Below are 17,578 nucleotides of genomic sequence, written 5' to 3'. Positions count from 1 at the left end.
ACAAGATGACTCACATTAACACTAGGGTTGTTGGTACAATGTAAGAATTACCACTTTGGTTTGGCCAGCCTTTGACCTCTCGATTGTATGCAAACACTGGCCTTGAGGAGGGATGATGATTCTTCTTTCCGGGGAAGTATAGGTTTGTGCAAGTGTTTTGTAATGTGTCACGAGACTTTAGCCATTGCCATCAGTAGTTAGTTTGTCTTTATATTTGCTAAGGAACATCTGAAATCTGTAAAGATAGTTTGTGATATCGTGCTTGCTAAATAGATATTTTCAGTGTCAGGTTCCACACATTGGTTTATTACCTAACTATGCTTAATACTAGACCATTGTAGTTTACTTGGCTCTTCATTAGCTGCCAAAAAGCTTTCCTCTCTCGACGACCTAGTAACACCAGTGGACAAAGAAACCGGTGCAGATCAGAGGAAACTTCTCTTAACACCATGGCACATCAAAATCTGCAGCCAAACTGTTTTCTCACTGTCGCTATGGAATGATTTGAACTCAAATGTGCATAAAAAATTTGGAAACACTCTTTCTAAGAGAGAAAGAGAGCGAGAGAGAAGATGAACGCTGTTGCAAAAACAAGTGAATACAGAAATACACTGTAAAGTCAAATCTTCATTCTTTGTGTAAAATGATGTTAGATCAAATATTAGATAAACTAAAAAATTTACAGACTTTACGATTGAAGTTTGTAATGTACCTTTATTACTCTTTATCTCCTGACTAATGACTTCCAACCTCTATTCTTCTGAAGAGTAATTATATTTACCAATCTTCATGCACGGAATGTATCATTTGCTCTAAATTGTCAACTGATGTCTCATTCTGAACTTTGAACTAAATTTTTGATCGATGTCTAGTTCTTATTTCCTTGGCTTCATACATGATAAATCATGCCAACCTGAATAAGGGAAGAGTGTGGGATCCCAAGAGAAACTGCAGGACTGCGGGAATTTCGTCGAAGAAACCCGTATATTACATCGATTGTAAACTTTTTGATCCATGGCGAGGATTCATGAGCTACAACACAGGTGTGGCCCATCATGTATGAAACGCCAGCTTCCCTCTCTTCCAGCAATTCCCACACCTCTTGCCTCAGTTCTTGTGTTTCTTCAACCAATTTAAACCGCACCTTCTTTCCACCATCTGCAACAATTGCAAGCCCAGCAAGAGCATCCGAGACTGACTCTGAGGGTTTAGCAATCGGTGGCTTGTCACCGTTGGCTGAAGAATTTCGACCTTCCTGGTCAAGGAACTCTGCAAGCTTAAGCAGCAACTGATTCTCGAATTCGAAATTGTCTGAACCTCCATCCTTATAGCCATACCTTACTAGGCATCTAAAGATCCCATGCTCAGGTTGTCCAATTCTTGTGATTAAGAATCGTTCATGAAGAGGAACTTTTGGCACTGTTAGTGTCTGCAAACACACGAATACGAGAACTCGATGAAAAGCTGGAAAATTTGTGACAAAGTGGGCAAATAGCGGTGGGACTCCATTTATGATGTTAGAGTAGACGAGGCCAACTCCTGGGACTCGGACAAGGCCAAGGCTGGGGCTGCTGCTGAGTATCCTGTCGAGGCTGACCTTGTTTTGAAGCTCGAATTCCCTCTTCTTAACAGTGCCATAGTGCCATGTAAACATTGCCGTCAAGATTGTCAGCGATATAACAAGGGGAAGCCAACCTCCATGACCAACTTTGGCAACACATGCAGATAAATAGAGGAGTTCTAGAGAACCAAAGGTCAAGGTGAAGAGGAGTGCTAGGAATATTGATCGCTTCCAGACGACAGTGATGATAAGAAACATCAAGCATGTTGTCACCAGCATTACTGTAATTACAGCCAATCCTAAAAGATGGAAGAAGAAGAAATTATGGATCATTTATCAAAGTTCAAACCAATAAGGTTTGTTGTTTTCAGTTGTCGGAGACTCAGAATGAAGAATAAAGAACATACCATAAGCATTTCCAATCATTGTAGTATCTCTGAAACCGATGGCAACAATGAGACACAAGAGCATAAGAAGCCAGTTCACCTCTGGTATGTATATTTGCCCATTGATATGGTTCGAGGTGTGTATAATTTTGACACGAGGGAAACATCCCAAAGCTCTACATTGACTGATAATGGAAAAGGTTGCTGAAATAATTGCCTGACTTCCAACAACTGTGGCCAATGTCGCAATGACGAACACTGGCCAGAATACTCTATCTGAATTAAGAATTCAAAAAGACTAGGTGAAATTATTGATGATGCTAGCAACTAAAGAAACAAAGAATCTGAAGTGACAACTAAATATTCATCAGAACAGTTTGATTTTAGCAACTTACAGACCAAAGATTTCTAAAGGGCCTATGCTTGACTATTTTAAGGTCATTTCTCCTCTTTAATGGAATAGATTTTGGAGACAGGAAAGCAAGTGTGATCATTACCAGACCTTCCTCTAGTAAGCTGAGAAATCAGGACTTTTTTTTATATTGCAAAAGAGTTGTCAGTTTAACCACCTGGGAGAGCTTTAAAGAAGCTTTGTTGGAGATCATCTCTGTGCTTGGACAGGTAGGCGGCTTCGCCCATGTATGCAAGAACCAAGCAAGGATATACTACTGCCGTAAATGCTATCTGAAAAAATAGTAAATGAGAATCTAGATAAAACTATTTTCATTTGTCTTAGTTTGAAATAACAATTAGCTGAATGAAAGAACAATTTTGAAGAGCATTTCTAATTATTGAAACTAAAGCAAAGTGAACTACGGACTAAAAAAAAAAATGACCCAAGTTTCTTTCACCACAAGTTTGAATTACCTACAATCTATTTCTAACTGAAATATGATACACATGCAAGAAACAACTAGAATTAAGCACATCATGAATGAAAATGCTAAAAGAAAGTGAGTTCCTGAGTGAAAAATAAGGATAATTAACATTAAAGAAAATTAAGGATAATTGCAGGATAGTAAGTTTCAGATCCAGAACAGTGAATAGAACAACATCTATAATATCAGTTAAGAAACTTCTAATACCTATAAGTCAGCATCGTTCTAATGACTTTAACAAGTTAACATTCCAAGTGTTATCTTACCCGAATAGAAAGCTTTGAGAAATGCCCAAGGTCAGCAAACATTGCCTCAGCACCTAATAAAGCGCATTTATAATTAGCTAAAAAAATAAATACAGCTGTTTGTAAATTATATATCGAAGTGACAAACCTGTAACACAAAGGACAAGGCCTCCAAGAGAACTCCATCCATCCTTCCCAGACTTCTTAAAGAAGAGATAAATATAATGCGGTGAGATAGCACGAATAACACCAGGGTTCCACTTAATGGTGTTGTAGATTCCAATAGTACTTATGCAAATAAGCCAAGCGATCAAGATTGGAGAAAACAAAAAACCAATTCGATGAGTTCCATAATGTTGTAGAGCAAACAGCCCAATTAAGATGACGCATGAAATAACAACAGTGTAACCTGCATGAATAAGAATAAGCCTGTTATATCAGCTGTTGAGTCAACGACGCAACTCTTGGCTGGTGCCCATGCAATAGAAAAAGATAAAATTTCCTTAAACAGAGAGTAGCTTGTCATTTTTAAGAAAAATGATATATGTACCCTACCTTTAGTCAACGCAAAACACCTAAAGCCAAAATATTATTATTTCAAAATGGATTCAATACTGTGATGAACCGTGCTTTGATGAATTGTTGTGATCGTTATTGGTGGCAGTGTTAGTGCTGTACTGGTCTTGTGTGTTGCACATAAGCACAAGTGTGTGAGAGATAGAGAGGAGAGGCAGAGAAAAAGGCTGTGCTCTTACCTTCATGAAGACCTGGAAGCTTAATTCTGAGTCCAGAAACAGCTGAAACAACTAGAGAAATATGAAAAGGAAAAAAATGTCAGTTCAAATTATAGGATTTACCTTCATGCAAATGCAGTGCAATTTTTCTTTCTTAAAAAAAACCTCAGATACTCTAATACTAAACTGAGCCCCTAGTATGTTCTTAATCTGTATCTTACCTTTTTTACTATTGAAAACGTCAAACACGCAAATTCACATAGGTAGCTCTCAAGTTAGTTTCATGAAGAAAATACTAGAATTGACAACTCCAATTGTCGATGTCATTTTGAAGGAACCCATGGTGTTATGTTTTAGATTTTTATTTTTTTTCTCCAGAACCACAATGTTTACTTATGTATTATCTTTTAGCTTTGCACATTTCACCCCCAATATAATCACTTGTTTTGCTAATGCTGACAATGACCAATTTAAGACTAACTCATCTTGCGAAATTTCTACTTTAATCAGCTTCAGAATTTTACTCAATTGTTTAGACCATAAAGCAGCATTTCACAGGAATCCGACTATACCTGAGATTGTCGGGGTCAAACAACCATCGCCAATGACCATACTTGTCCCTAATAGTGTAAATAGTAGTAGCAAAAGTCGAGAAGTCTGATTCTTCTCGAGAAATTTCTTTATCCGTAAACTAGTTCGAGTTTCCTCACAGTCAGTTTCAAGCTCGTAAGCAGTCAGATGTTCATGTGCAGCATGGGATGTCCTCGACAGTCCAATCTTTGAATGCCGCGACATTAATGAATACAGAGCAAAGGTCCCGCCTGTATACAAGAGAGAAAATGAAGATGGAAGACCCAAGTATACTGGACCGGATTTTGAAATATAGTAACTACCTTCACCATTATCATCTGCTCCTAGCACCAAGATGATGTACTTGCAGAGAGCGATGAGAGTGAGACTCCAGAAAACTAGAGAAAGAGCGCCTAGAATCTCAGCATCCTCTTCATGGAGGCGTAGCCTGCCCGAGAAGGTGCTCTTGAAGACATAAATAGGAGAGATGCTTAAATCGCCATACACGACACCAAAACTCTGGTAGGCCAATAAAAGCGTGGTTCTGTATGATTTCTACAAGCAGTAAGAGTTAGTGACAGAAATCAAGACCCAAAGATTGTTCGTCAAGAGCGTAGCAAAAATCATCAGAACAGAGTAAATGCATTGAAACAACAGTGTAATGGCCAGAAAAATGTACGTGATTTATTCACGAAGGGGTGGGTCGGACAAAATTTATTGTGCAATTGTGAATGAGAATAAAAGAAATACTGCCAAGACCTCGTGAATCAACATTCTCAAACATAAATGAACAAAAGTTTGATTGTTAATAAATATTTAGGTTCATGTTTGAAAACAAGAGGCCAGAAAGTCCGCAAACTCTGTTCTATTCTGATGAGAGGACAGTAAAATGTACAATTAGTACAAGAAAATAGAGCCAGATGGAAAATCGACTTTTCCAACAACAACAAAAATATTCTTACCAGGGGATCAAAATTCTAACTTGCCCTATAGAGCAAATAAATCTTAATTGAATTTGCTAACTTCTAAACTCAACATCTGCAATCAAAATCCCTAACCAAAAAGGCATTAAGAAGACGACTTCGGTTCCTGTTTCCATTAAAAAAACATCGAAAAAATATATATCCAGGCCCTACAAATCCTCGAATCTCCGAAAAGTTCAAATCTTTGGGCGTTCCAAAAAACGCCGGAAAGCAGAAAAAAAAAACCACGAGAAACGCCATGAGGAAGAAAACAAAAACAAAAACAAAATAAAAAAAACAGCAATTAACTCACTGAAGACCGGCTCTCCGAGACCCTAGATTGTCTCTCCAAATCCATACTTCCCCCTCCTCTCCGTCCGCCTGCGCCAGAATCTCCGACCGCCACCGCTGAAATCTTCAACAAGGGCATCCAAAATCTTCTACTTTTTCAAAAGACGTGAGAAATCCGGGATGATAACGAGAGCCGACGCAGAGTGGGAACAGTTACGGAGGAGGAGGAGGCGGCCAGAAGTTGCGCTTGCTTTGCTCGAACTGGATGCGGAGCGGAGAGCGCCAAAACGTCTCGGGCTCCGTCTCGCGTGGTTTTTGGTTTCATTCAACTCTACACGTCTGTGAGTTTGGCTTTGGCTTTCTCTTTATTAGGCCTTGCCATCTTAATCAATGCACTAATTTGAACGGAATTAAATTTCCAATATTTTAATAAATTTAACATACATTTTGATTTTAAAAAATTAAAAATACATGGAAAAAATTGGAGAAAAAAAACGTCCTATTTTCTCAAAGAGGTGTTCACTTTCAGTTTTTATCAAAAAGTGATCCCGCTTCATCATATTTATAATGTTCTCATTCATTACGGTTTAGTAACTTTTATAAAATATAATTAACCTGTCGAGAAATATTCACATTGTAAATATAATTTACCTCTTCCGCCCTGGGACAAGTTGACAGTTGGAGGCGAATGAATCATTTTTTGTCATACGATTTAGATAAATTAGTATATTTATAGAAATTTATCCTTCAAATGGGTCGTGTAATCAAAGGATATTGGCTTTTTGATTTACTCTGATGACCAGTAGAAAAATTTCGTGGGGTCAAGCCTGTCACCTCCAGACAATGAGGCTAACTAGATTTACCTATTTTAGATAAATCCTTAATTATTTAAAAAAACTAAATGCATTGTTTTTTACTTTTGGCTAAAGTATATCCTTAATTATTAATATTATAAGTCTTAGGACCGAAATATATTCATATATCTCTATAATAATATGATATTATTAATTTTAAACCTAAATTCTTATAACTTTGCTCGTAAACTCTGCCCAAAAGGATGTTCTACCTAATTACTTTTGAATTTAATAATAAATTTAACACTATAAATGAAGCAATTCGATTTAAACTTTTATTATTATCGAATCAAATCAAGTTATGTTTTGCTTGAAATTATTTTTGAAAGTCATGAGCTATATTCAATCATGTTCAATGGCGTAGCCAGGGTTTTAAATTAGAGAGGGTGATTTTAAAAAAAATTAAATATTAGTATAAATCAATTTTCACAATATAAAAATCTAAATTTTAAATTTAAGGAGCTAAATACAAACTTAATTTTAAAAATTTTGACCTTAATCCTAGGTTCTAGTTAAAATAATCATACATCGATTCTCATAATTTATCTATGACTCTAAGTAAAAAAAAATCATTTATGATCTCACTTTCTCATAATATTTAGTATTCCTATATATGAGATCTTCATTTTGATCTAAATATTCATCATAACTAGCAACCTAATAAAATAAAATTTATACTTTACAACTCTTCCTTTCTTCCTTCTTTCAATTAATGAAATAGACAATAAAAAAGGAACAACTTACTCTTCTTATTATTGTTGTGGTTGGACAATGTGGGAAAACAACAGCTTATAAAAGGAGAAAAGGGAGATAAATGAGTGAAGGCACAATGATATCGTATGACACGGTGGGGTTGCAGTATACATAGTGATCCGATAGTAAGGACGGGGGGCTCCCTTTGTGGGGAGCCAATGACACGTGGAGGTCAAAAGTCAAAAGGGTCAGCATGAGGTCCATCCGATCGGAGAAGGGTTGGGTCGATCGGCCGAATGGGTCCGGGCGAAATCAAAGACAACCCGACGGGGAGTCGGGTTTCCAACGCTCATGGTGAAAAGGGTCGCCGGGCCGAGCGGGTAGTCCGCTCGGCCGAGGCGTAAAGAAGCAATGCTGTGAAGGAACAATCTCAGCCGAGCACGCGATGGAGTGAAATCTTCTCGGTCGGACCGATACCTACGTCCGGTCGGGCCAATGCCTGCCGAGCGGATGGACGCTCGGCTCGGGGAAAAAAGAGACAAGGACAAGGGGACATTGGGGAACATCTTTTGACAATAGGCATGTTCGACGACCAAGTCATACACATAATCATACGACGGAAGGTTCTGCTGTCCCATCAGAGAGGTGCTCGGACTGTAGCAGCATGGTGTCAGGCATGCTCCTCTGGTAAGCCCATACTGAGGTATGGTAAAGGACACGTGTACGCCTCGACAGGTGTGCACAAGCCTCCCTAGAGCTCTATATAAGAGCCCATAAACTTCACCGGAGGAAGGCGATCTCTCATCTTTGGAGCCACTTCATTGTTTTCCTCTTGCCTGACTTGAGCGTCGGAGGGTCGTCGGAGGGTCGTCGTCGGGAACCCCTTCCCGGCTCGACTTCCTTGCAGGTTCGCCGGAGATCCATACGGTCGGTCATAGATCCACATCATCAGTTGGAAGAGCGCCACGTGCCCAGCGTCCATCGACTCAGCGTTCGGACAGGATCAAATTGACGCCGTCTGTGGGAACGCACCTGCATCCGAGCGGAAGAGATGGACAAAGCTGGACGACCGCACACCGTGATGCTCTCCCAGGAGGAGCTCGACGCTCTAATCGAGGCAAGAGCAGCTAAGCTCGTGGAGCAACAGAAACAGAAGGCGCAAGCCGAGCGACTGGAGCAACAAGCGACGTCAGCGTCAGGAGGCCGAGCGGAAGCACCGCCTGTCCCGGTTCCATTTCATCGGGCCCTATTCCGTACGCCTCCTGAAGTCGCACCAGCTAACCTTGATCGAGGATCTTCATCCAACGAGGCACCCAGGCGAGACTACAGAAAAGGCAAGGCTCCCCGAACGGACGCATCCCCCGAGCGGATCAACCGACAGTTTTCAGAGGTCATCCTACGGGACCCTCTGCCCAAGCATTATGTGCCCCCGGCGATCGAGGAATACAACGGAACCACCGACCCGGACTACCATCTAGGAAAGTTCGACAACACAGCTACACTACATCAATACACAGATGGAGTGAAATGTCGGGTGTTCCTTACCATCCTCTCGGGATCGGCGCAACGATGGTTCCGGAGGCTGCCGGACGGATCCATCACCAGCTTTAAAGAGTTCCGCATTGCTTTTCTCCATCATTTTGCGAGCAGTCGGCGTTACCAGAAGACCAGTGTTAGTCTATTTGCCATCAAGCAAGAGCCCAGGGAGTAGCTCCGAGCTTACATCCAACGATTCAACCGGGTGGCCATGGATATTCTAATGGCCACCTCAGAAACAATGATGAATGCGTTCACGCAAGGCCTCGTGGACGGTGACTTCTTCCGTTCACTTATTCGAAAGCTGCCCTGAGACTATGATCATATGTTACACCGGGCCAATGAGTACATTAACGTGGAGGAAGCACAGGCAGCCCGAAGAAAAGAAGCTCCAAGTGAGCGACTAGCCCCTGCCGAGCAGAAGCCGCTCACTGGTCACCAGCCGCCCAGAGGACCGCGAGCCAAAGCAGTCCGCCCTCACCACGCAAGGTCCTACGCCGTCCAAGAGGTACCGCCGAGCGACCCAAAACAAAAAAGAAGGTATGGACCCCCATGTTTTGCTCGTTCCACCGGACTGACACGCATAACATACGAGATTGCCGAAGCCTTCCCCTGATCGCCCACCCCGCTCCCCGGAGTGGTCGTCGTCGATCGCCATCATCCGACAGGTGACAGCGACACCATGAAGTCGATCAGAGGATATCTAGAAAGTCTCCCGAGCGGTATCATCCTCAGGGGCACGAGGACAATCCCCGGGTATCTAAGGAGCGACCTAGGCCGTCCGCCCGGGAGGAAGAAAATAGAAGCAACACGTCCCGGGGCGAAATCAACATCATCTCGAGTGAACCGACCGGAGGCGACTCCAATAGAGCGAGGAAGGCGAGTGTCAGGCAGCTCAGGATCCATGCGGTTGGCTGCAGTCAAGAACGGGCGAGCGGGCCCGAAATCAGCTTCGGGACCAGGGACCTTGAGGGAGTCGAAGTGCCACATGACGACACTCTCATCATCAAAGTGGTAATAGCTAACTATACTATTCACCGCATTTTCATCGATACAGGCAGCTCGGTCAACATTATATTTAAAAAGGCTTTCGACCAACTGCAAATTGATCGAGTTGAGTTGCTGCCCATGACAACCCCCCTCTACGGGTTTACGGGCAATGAAGTTTTACCGGTCGGACAGGTCCAACTAGCTATTTCGTTGGGAGAAGAGCCGCTCAGAAGGACGCGGACTGCCAACTTCGTCGTGGTCGACTCTCCCTCAGCATACAATGTTATCCTGGGGAGACCAGCGCTCAGTGAGTTCCGAGCGGCCGTCTCCACCTTCTACCAAAAAATTAAGTTCCCGGTTGAAGATAAAGTTGGAGAAGTGCGAGGAGACCAGCTGGCGGCTCGGCGATGCTACGTCGAAGTGGTCCAAGCCGAAGCTAATTCCGCGCGGAAGACGCTGTTGGAACCCCAAGGTTGTTTTGGTGTGAACAACAAGTTAAGTTAGGTCCTGTGTGTATTTAACCTTGTGTCTAAGTGTGCAGGAGCTTAGGAACACAGGTAGTCGAGTGGAAGACGCAGCTAGCGAGAAGGATGGCAGTCCGAGGGACGAGGTGCTGCGGAAGAGTACACCGGCGGACGAGAAGGAAGCGCGCGGTGGTTCCGAGGGACGAAAGCCGGAGCGAAAGATTGCTCGGGGAGCAAGAGACACAGCTAGCGAGAAGGTCAACGACCGAGGGACGAAGACTGCGGATGAGTACGCTGGCGGACGAGAATGAAACACGCGGCAATTCCGAGGGACGAGAAGCGTGAGGGAAGCACGCTCGAGAAGACCAGAAGTTGGGTTCGGGTGAGCCCTTTTCCGGATGGCAGAGATCACCCAAGTGAGCGGATCCGGAGGAAAAGAACCGGACCGAGGCAGGACTAAACCAGAGAAGATGTCCCGGACAAAAAAGTTAACAACTGTTGACTTTGGGCTCCGGGGCGCCCGGAGCAGTCCGGGGCGTCCGGAACCCTTCCAGGCACCCCGACCAAGGCTATAAATATAGCCTTGGTCCAGAAGCTTTAATTCAACTGAGAACTCAAGCATTCTTTCTACACTTGTATGCTTTTCTGTTTTTAGCTTCTGTTGTGCGCTTCATTGCTGTAAAAGGCTTCTCCGCCTGAAGGAGATACTAGTGCTACGCTTTCTTGGATTAACAACCTTCCCGGTTGTAACCAAGTAAATCTCGGTGTGCCTTTTACTTTTCTGCTTTTATTTATTTCTCTTATTTTATGCAAGTGTTAGTTTAAGAGTTCGAGAAGGGTGTTTTGCGTTTTGATTCTTGTAGGGCTATTCAACCCCCTTTCTAGCCGGCCCAATGGTCCTACAGACGCCACGGATCGAGGTGAACGCCATAACTGAAAAACCACCCTCTTTGGTTTATGAAGAAAAAGAGGAGGTGCAGATCCACCCGACCCGATCGGGGGCCACCACATTCATTGCGACCAATCTGGAGGCAAGCCAGAAAAAGGAGGTGATCAAATATCTCCAAAGAAACTGCGACGTCTTCATTTGGTCGACGCATGAGCTGCCGGGAATTTCGCCAAGTGTAGCACAACATGAGCTTCACGTCCGACTGGACGCTCGGCCGGTGAAGCAAAGGAAGAGGGACTTTAGCGCCGAACAAAACGCCATCATCCGGACAGAGGTCGAGAAGCTCCTGGAGGCCGGCCATATAAGGGAGGTTCAGTTCCCGAGCTGGCTCGCAAATGTAGTGCTAGTCTCCAAGCCGGGCAACAAGTGGAGGGTTTGCATCGATTTCCGGGATCTCAACAAAGCATGCCCAAAGGATTTCTACCCTCTGCCCCGGATTGATCAACTGGTGGACTCCACAGCGGGGTGCGAGCTGATATGCATGCTAGACGCCTATCAGGGCTACCATCAGGTGCCGCTCGCCCGAGAAGATCAAGAGAAGGTCAGCTTCGTCACAACCGACGACACTTACTGTTACAATGTAATGCCGTTCGGACTAAAGAACGCGGGAGCAACCTACCAGCGCTTAATGAACAAGGTATTCAAGGAGCAGATCGGACGCAATTTAGAAGTGTACATGGATGATATTCTCATCAAGTTTGTCCGAGCGGCTGATCTTTTTACGAACATAGAGGAGACCTTCCAAACGCTGAGGAAGTACGGAGTCAAGCTCAACCCTCAAAAATGTTTGTTCGGAGCAAAAGGCGGGCGTTTCTTGGGCTATATAGTGACCGAGCGGGGCATAGAGACAAATCCCAGCAAGGTAAAAGCGTTGCAAGATATGGCGCCCCCAAGAAATCTGAGGGAAGTACAGCGCCTGACCGGGCGGATAACTGCATTGTCAAGATTCATCTCTAAGACTGCCGACCGGAGTCTCCCATTTTTCAAGATCCTACGCAAAGCTACTAAGTTTCATTGGGACGAGAAATGTGATCGGGCGTTTGAGGAGTTGAAGACGTACCTGAACTCCTTGCCCGTGTTAGCCAAGCCAGTTGTAGGTGAGCCGCTCTATATTTATTTATCTTTAACCGAGCGGGTAGTAGGCTCAGCATTAGTGAGGACGAGCGGTGAAGAACAACCCGTGTACTTCTTGAGCCATATTCTAAAAGATGCTGAATCTCGCTACACTGGGCTCGAGAAGCTAGCTTTTGCTTTGGTTCTCGCCGCTCGGAGACTTCGACCTTATTTCCTGGCACATACAATCATCGTCCGGACAAATAGCCCATTGGGAAGAGTGCTGCTGAATCCAGAAGCGTTCGGACGGCTCATCAAATGGACAACAGAGTTTAGTGAATTTGACATTCAGTATCAACCCCGTTCGGCGATAAAGGCGCAGTCCTTAGCAGATTTTGTTACCGAAGTGCAAAATCCTGAACACGAAGCTATCTAGAAAATATTTGTGGATGGATCGTCCACTCGGCGCGAGAGCGGAATTGGTGTGTTATTATTCTCCCCCCAAGAAGAACAGATGCACCTATCCGTCCGGCTGGACTACAAAGCCACAAATAATGAAGCGGAGTATGAGGCCGTCATAGCCGGCTTGCAGGCAGCCCAGCAGCACTCGGGCACTTTTGAGATTAACAACGCTCGGCTCAAGCTCTACGCTGAGGCCTTCGAAAAGCTCAAGGCCCACTTCAGAGAAGTCGTTATCCAGAAGATACCCCGAACAGAGAACCAGGCGGCAGATGAGTTAGCCAAGCTTGCAAGTTCAATATCACCGGTCATCATCCAGTAGCCAATTGAGCAAGTATCCTTGGTGGCGCACATTGACCGGATGGAGGGCCTCGCATTCCCGAGTGATTGGAGGACAACCATCATAGAGTTTCTGCGCTCGGGTGCGACACCGTCTAATCGGGATGAAGCTCAGCTATTGAGGAGGAGAGCCGGTCGGTTCACACTTGTTGGAGACCAACTCTACAAGAAGGCTTTCTCCCGCCCACTTTTGAAGTGTGTGAGCTCAGAGGACGCGGAGTACATCCTCGAGGAAGTGCACCAAGGATCGTGCGGAGGACATCCGGGCGGGCGATCGCTGGCTAGGAAGATCCTGCTGGTCGGGTACTTCTGGCCAACCCTGCAAGCAGACGCCGCTCGGACCGGTACCACAACGTCTCCCACCGACCGGCGGAGGAGATGAAAGCATCTACTGTGTCCTGTCCGTTCGATCAGTGGGGAATGGATATCGTAGGTCCGTTCCCTATGGCGACCGGTCAGCGAAAGTTTCTTCTAGTGGCGGTCGATTACTTTTCCAAATGGGTGGAGGCTGAGCCACTAGCCAAGATCACCGAGCAGATGGTTAAAAGGTTTATCTGGCAGCATATAATTTGTCGGTTCGGCATTCCTCGCCGGCTCATATCTGATAACGGGCGATAGTTCGCCGAGAAGCAGCTCGAAGAATGGTGCAAAAGTTATGGCATCGAACAACACTTTACTTCCGTGGCGTATCCCTAGAGCAACGGCCAAGCTGAAGTAACCAACCGAGAAATCCTTAGAATTCTTCAGGCTCGACTTAATCACACAGGAGAAAGCTGGGTGGACGAGCTGTCGGGCGTCCTATGGGCAATCCGCACGACCCCAAAGGAGGGAACGAGCGTCACACCATTCCATTTGGTGTACGGCGGCGAAGCAGTTATCCCAATTGAAGTCGGCGTAGAGTCCGTCCGGATCCAGAACTATGATGATGACAATGCCGAGCGGAGGAAGATGGAGTTGGACCTGATCGACAAAGAGCGAGCCAAGGCGTCCGTCCGGCTGATGGCGTACCGGCAGAGAATGAAGCAGAACTACAACCGGCGCGTGATCCCTAGAGCATTCCAGGTCGGCGACCTAGTGTGGAAGAAAGTAAAGCCGGTCGGGGACGTTGGCAAGCTGGAGGCTCCTTGGGCGGGCCCCTTCAAAGTCATCGAAAAGCTCCGCTCGGGTGCGTAATATTTGGAGGATGAAGACGGAAGACAATTGGATCGACCATGGAGCGCGAACCACCTCCAGCCTTACCAGGCGGGGTGAAAGGTGCGCCAATGTAATGTATACTGTATACTTTCCGTTCGGCTGTATACTTGAAGTGCAGGAGTAAAAAATCAAAAAATTAGCGCAAGTATAGGGCATCGTTAGCCGAATCGGAAGACCGTCGAGCTCCGACGTTAAATATCGAGAGTCGTACTGGTGACTATAAACCCTCCGGCCGGAAGACCGTCGAGCTCCGACGTTAAATATCGAGAGTCGTACCAGCGATTATAAACCCTCCGACCGGAAGACCGTCGAGCTCCGACTTTAAATATCGAGAGTCGAACCGGTGACTATAAACCCTCTGGCTGAAAGACCGTCGAGCTCTGACGTTAAATATCGAGAGTCGAACCGGCGACTATAAACCCTCCGGCCGGAAGACCGTCGAGCTCTGACGTTAAATATCGAGAGTCGAACCGGTGACTATAAACCCTCCGGCCGGAAGACCGTCGAGCTCCGACGTTAAATATCGAGAGTCGAACCGGCGACTATAAACCCTCCGGCCGGAAGACCGTCGAGCTCCGACGTTAAATATCGAGAGTCGAACCGGCAACTATAAACCCTCCGGCCAGAAGACCATCAAGCTCCGACATTAAATATCGAGAGTCGAACCAGCGACTATAAACCCTCCGGCCGGAAGACCGCCGAGCTCCGACGTCAAATATCGAGAGTCGAACCGGCGACTATAAACCCTCCGGCCGGAAGACCGTCGTGCTCCGACGTTAAATATCGAGAGTCGAACCGACGACTATAAACCCTCCGGCCGGAAGACCGTCGAGCTCCGACGTTAAATATCGAGAGTCGAACCGGCGACTATAAACCCTCCGGCCGGAAGACCGTCGAGCTCCGACGTTAAATATCGAGAGTCGAACCGGCGACTATAAACCCTCCGGCCGGAAGACCGTCGAGCTCCGACGTTAAATATCGAGAGCCGTACTGGCGACTATAAACCCTCCGGCCGGAACGAAAGACGCTTGAAGATAAGCGGCAAGGAAAAGTAGTGACAAGTCGTATGTCACCTACGCCCACTCGGGAGGCCTAGTTGGCCAAGTTGTGTGTCATAGGCCCCGACCAATCACCCACAAGCATGCAAAGTAGAAACGAAGTTGCACAAAGATAAATTTTCCATTGAAATTAGAGAAATCAAGGCCGAGCAGCCGAATTACAAAAAAGGAAACTTTTGGCCGAACGGCCAAATTACATAAAGACTTCTCTTCCAGAAAATCATAAAGGTCCTTAGGGATGGTGCTAAGGAGCGCCGCATAGTCTTGGGCCGGGATGCTGGCGGAGTCAGGGAGCTGACCCTTGGACTTCAGATAGTCCGTCGTGGCGGTGAGGGCAAGCTCAAAGGCATTGTACATCCGTTCGCAAACTTTCTCCGAGAATTCGGCCGAACGGATGTAATTTAGCCTCAAGGCGGCGACCCGGCCTGGCTCAGCCTCCTAGTATTCCTTGAGGGCCGCTCGGGAAGCATCGGCGGCTGCCTGGTGTTCTTGCAAGGCAGCCTCAAACTTCACCACCTCATCCGATCGGGCCGCCTTCTCGCCGACCAGCTGATCCATCAGTTCCTTAACCCGTTGCTCCAGGCCCCGCGCCTCGACGTTTTTCTTCTCCAGGTCGGCGATGGCCGTCTTCTTCCGATCTGTGGCAAGACTTATCTTCCGATCGAGCATCTTCACTTGTCTCTCAAGTTCTCCCAGAGTATAGGTCTGATCAGTCGTCTTCTTTTGCTCAGCCGCCAACAGATCTTGGGTCTTCTTGAGCTCTTTCTATAGCTCGGCGTATGAAGGACCCTGGGAGGGTGCGCCGCCCGAACTCCTTAGCCTCTTTAATTCTTCGTCCACCATGGCTAGACGATTGGAGACAGCGATCTCCTCTACCCATTTCTGACATAAATAAAATCATTAATAGCCGATCGGAATTACGGCATAAAAAACTTCGGAAGAAAACACACTTACCCCAGTGGCCTGCTGCATGTGGCTATTGGCCAGATTGCCGAGTGGAATCATCGCGACACGCGCCCGAGCGTTGGCCCACATCTCGGCTAGGCGCGGTTGGCCGATCGGACTCGGGCATCAACTCTTCGGTGGGGAGATGTAGGGAGACCCTGATGGTACGGCGCCGACAGGGCGTTGTTTGAGCGGAAGCTGGGGAAGGATCTGAGGCCGGTGCAGAAAACTGGGATAAAATGGTCGAGCGCTGGACTCGGCAGGGAGAGGGTGGAAGGGCGCTGACAGGTATGGCCTCGAGGGGGTCCGCGGACGCGTCCAGTTGGGACGGGGTCCGATCGGACGAGATCGCCTCCACCGCTGGGGCTTTGCCGCGAGAATCGGCAGTGGTCCGTTCGGACGGCTGGACCGTGGAAGTGATCGATCGAAGGGGTGTCTCCATTCGGCGCTTCTTTTGTTGGGGAGGGCGTTCTTCCTCCTGAGCGGAGCCTTCCTCCTGAACTGTTGGTCCCCTGCTGGGGGTGGCGCCTCTTGCCACATCCCGGGGAGAGGCTTGAGCGGCCGACTCCTCGTGAGTCCCGCTCTCCCCTTCGTGTGAGCCGACCGGCTCAATGCCGAGCAACTCCATCTCCTTGGCAACTGCGGCCTCGAGCACCGCCGCTTTCCTCTTCAAAATCCCGGCCATCACGGACTCCATGACAATGTCCGCTGCAAAGGAAAAAGGAGAAAATCAGTTAGCAATTAAGGCGAATGTACAAGTAAAATTCTTACCGAAGCCGCTCGGGAGGGGAGTCCGGATCGGACTCAGGCCAAATATGTACATCACCCCTTCAGGTAAGAACTTGTTGATGTCAAACTTCAGACCGACTAGCATGTTGGCAGCGTGAAGATAGTCCGGTCGGGTCTTGAACCTCTTTAGCTCAGGGGAGATTAGAGTTCCAACCTGCCACTGGGTTTGGAAGGAGGCCCGTTCGAGAAAACGAAGATATAAGTAGTACTCTTTCCAATGTTTATTGGAAGAGGGCAGTTTATTAAAGAAGACTAGACCGGGCCGAGCCTGGAACATGTAAGTACCCAGCTCGGATTGTTTAGGATAATAAAAATAATAGAAGACCTCCGGTCGGAGGGGAATGTTGTGGATTTTGAACAAGACAACAACGCCACATAGAAGGCGGAAGGTGTTAGGGACTAAGCTTCCGAGCGGAATGCCGAAAAAATTACACACTTCTACGATAAAGGGATGGATTGGAAAGCGCAGACCGGCTATGAACTGGTCACGGAAAACACAGAAAGCTCCGCACGGCGGTTTGTGTTGCCGAGAGGAGGGGGAGGGTAAGATAAGTTCAAAATCAGAAGGGATGTCAAAATTGTCCATCAGAATATCGGCGTCGCGCCGATCGAAGTGAGACTCCATGGT

The 17,578-nt window shown here is 46.5% G+C and overlaps 1 protein-coding gene across 1 annotated transcript; it reads right to left on the bottom strand.

Annotated features, from left to right (window-relative positions):
• Positions 1-758: 758 nt before the first annotated feature.
• On the bottom strand, positions 759-5,979 carry LOC122041811 (probable potassium transporter 13). Its single transcript, XM_042601634.1, has 9 exons — positions 5,650-5,979; positions 4,698-4,929; positions 4,377-4,625; positions 3,826-3,876; positions 3,219-3,479; positions 3,092-3,144; positions 2,517-2,631; positions 1,969-2,223; positions 759-1,860 (listed from the first exon to the last, which is right to left on the bottom strand). The coding sequence occupies exons 1-9, from the start codon at positions 5,764-5,766 to the stop codon at positions 890-892; spliced, it is 2,304 nt and encodes a 767-aa protein (XP_042457568.1). The 5' UTR covers positions 5,767-5,979; the 3' UTR covers positions 759-889.
• Between the last annotated feature and the right edge of the window lie 11,599 nt (positions 5,980-17,578).

This window comes from Zingiber officinale, chromosome 2A (genome assembly GCF_018446385.1).
Source record: "Zingiber officinale cultivar Zhangliang chromosome 2A, Zo_v1.1, whole genome shotgun sequence".
Taxonomy (NCBI): domain Eukaryota; kingdom Viridiplantae; phylum Streptophyta; class Magnoliopsida; order Zingiberales; family Zingiberaceae; genus Zingiber; species Zingiber officinale.
This window is presented reverse-complemented; position numbering and strand designations above follow the sequence as displayed.

Coding starts and splice junctions, on each gene's coding strand:
- LOC122041811 (XM_042601634.1), bottom strand. CDS start 5,766: ATGCCCTTGTTGAAGATTTCAGCGGTGGCGGTCGGAGATTCTGGCGCA. Junction 2,632..3,091: donor TCTCAAAGCTTTCTATTCGG/GTAAGATAACAC, acceptor CTATTTTTTCAG/ATAGCATTTACGGCAGTAGT. Junction 2,224..2,516: donor CTTCTTTAAAGCTCTCCCAG/GTGGTTAAACTG, acceptor TTCTTAATTCAG/ATAGAGTATTCTGGCCAGTG.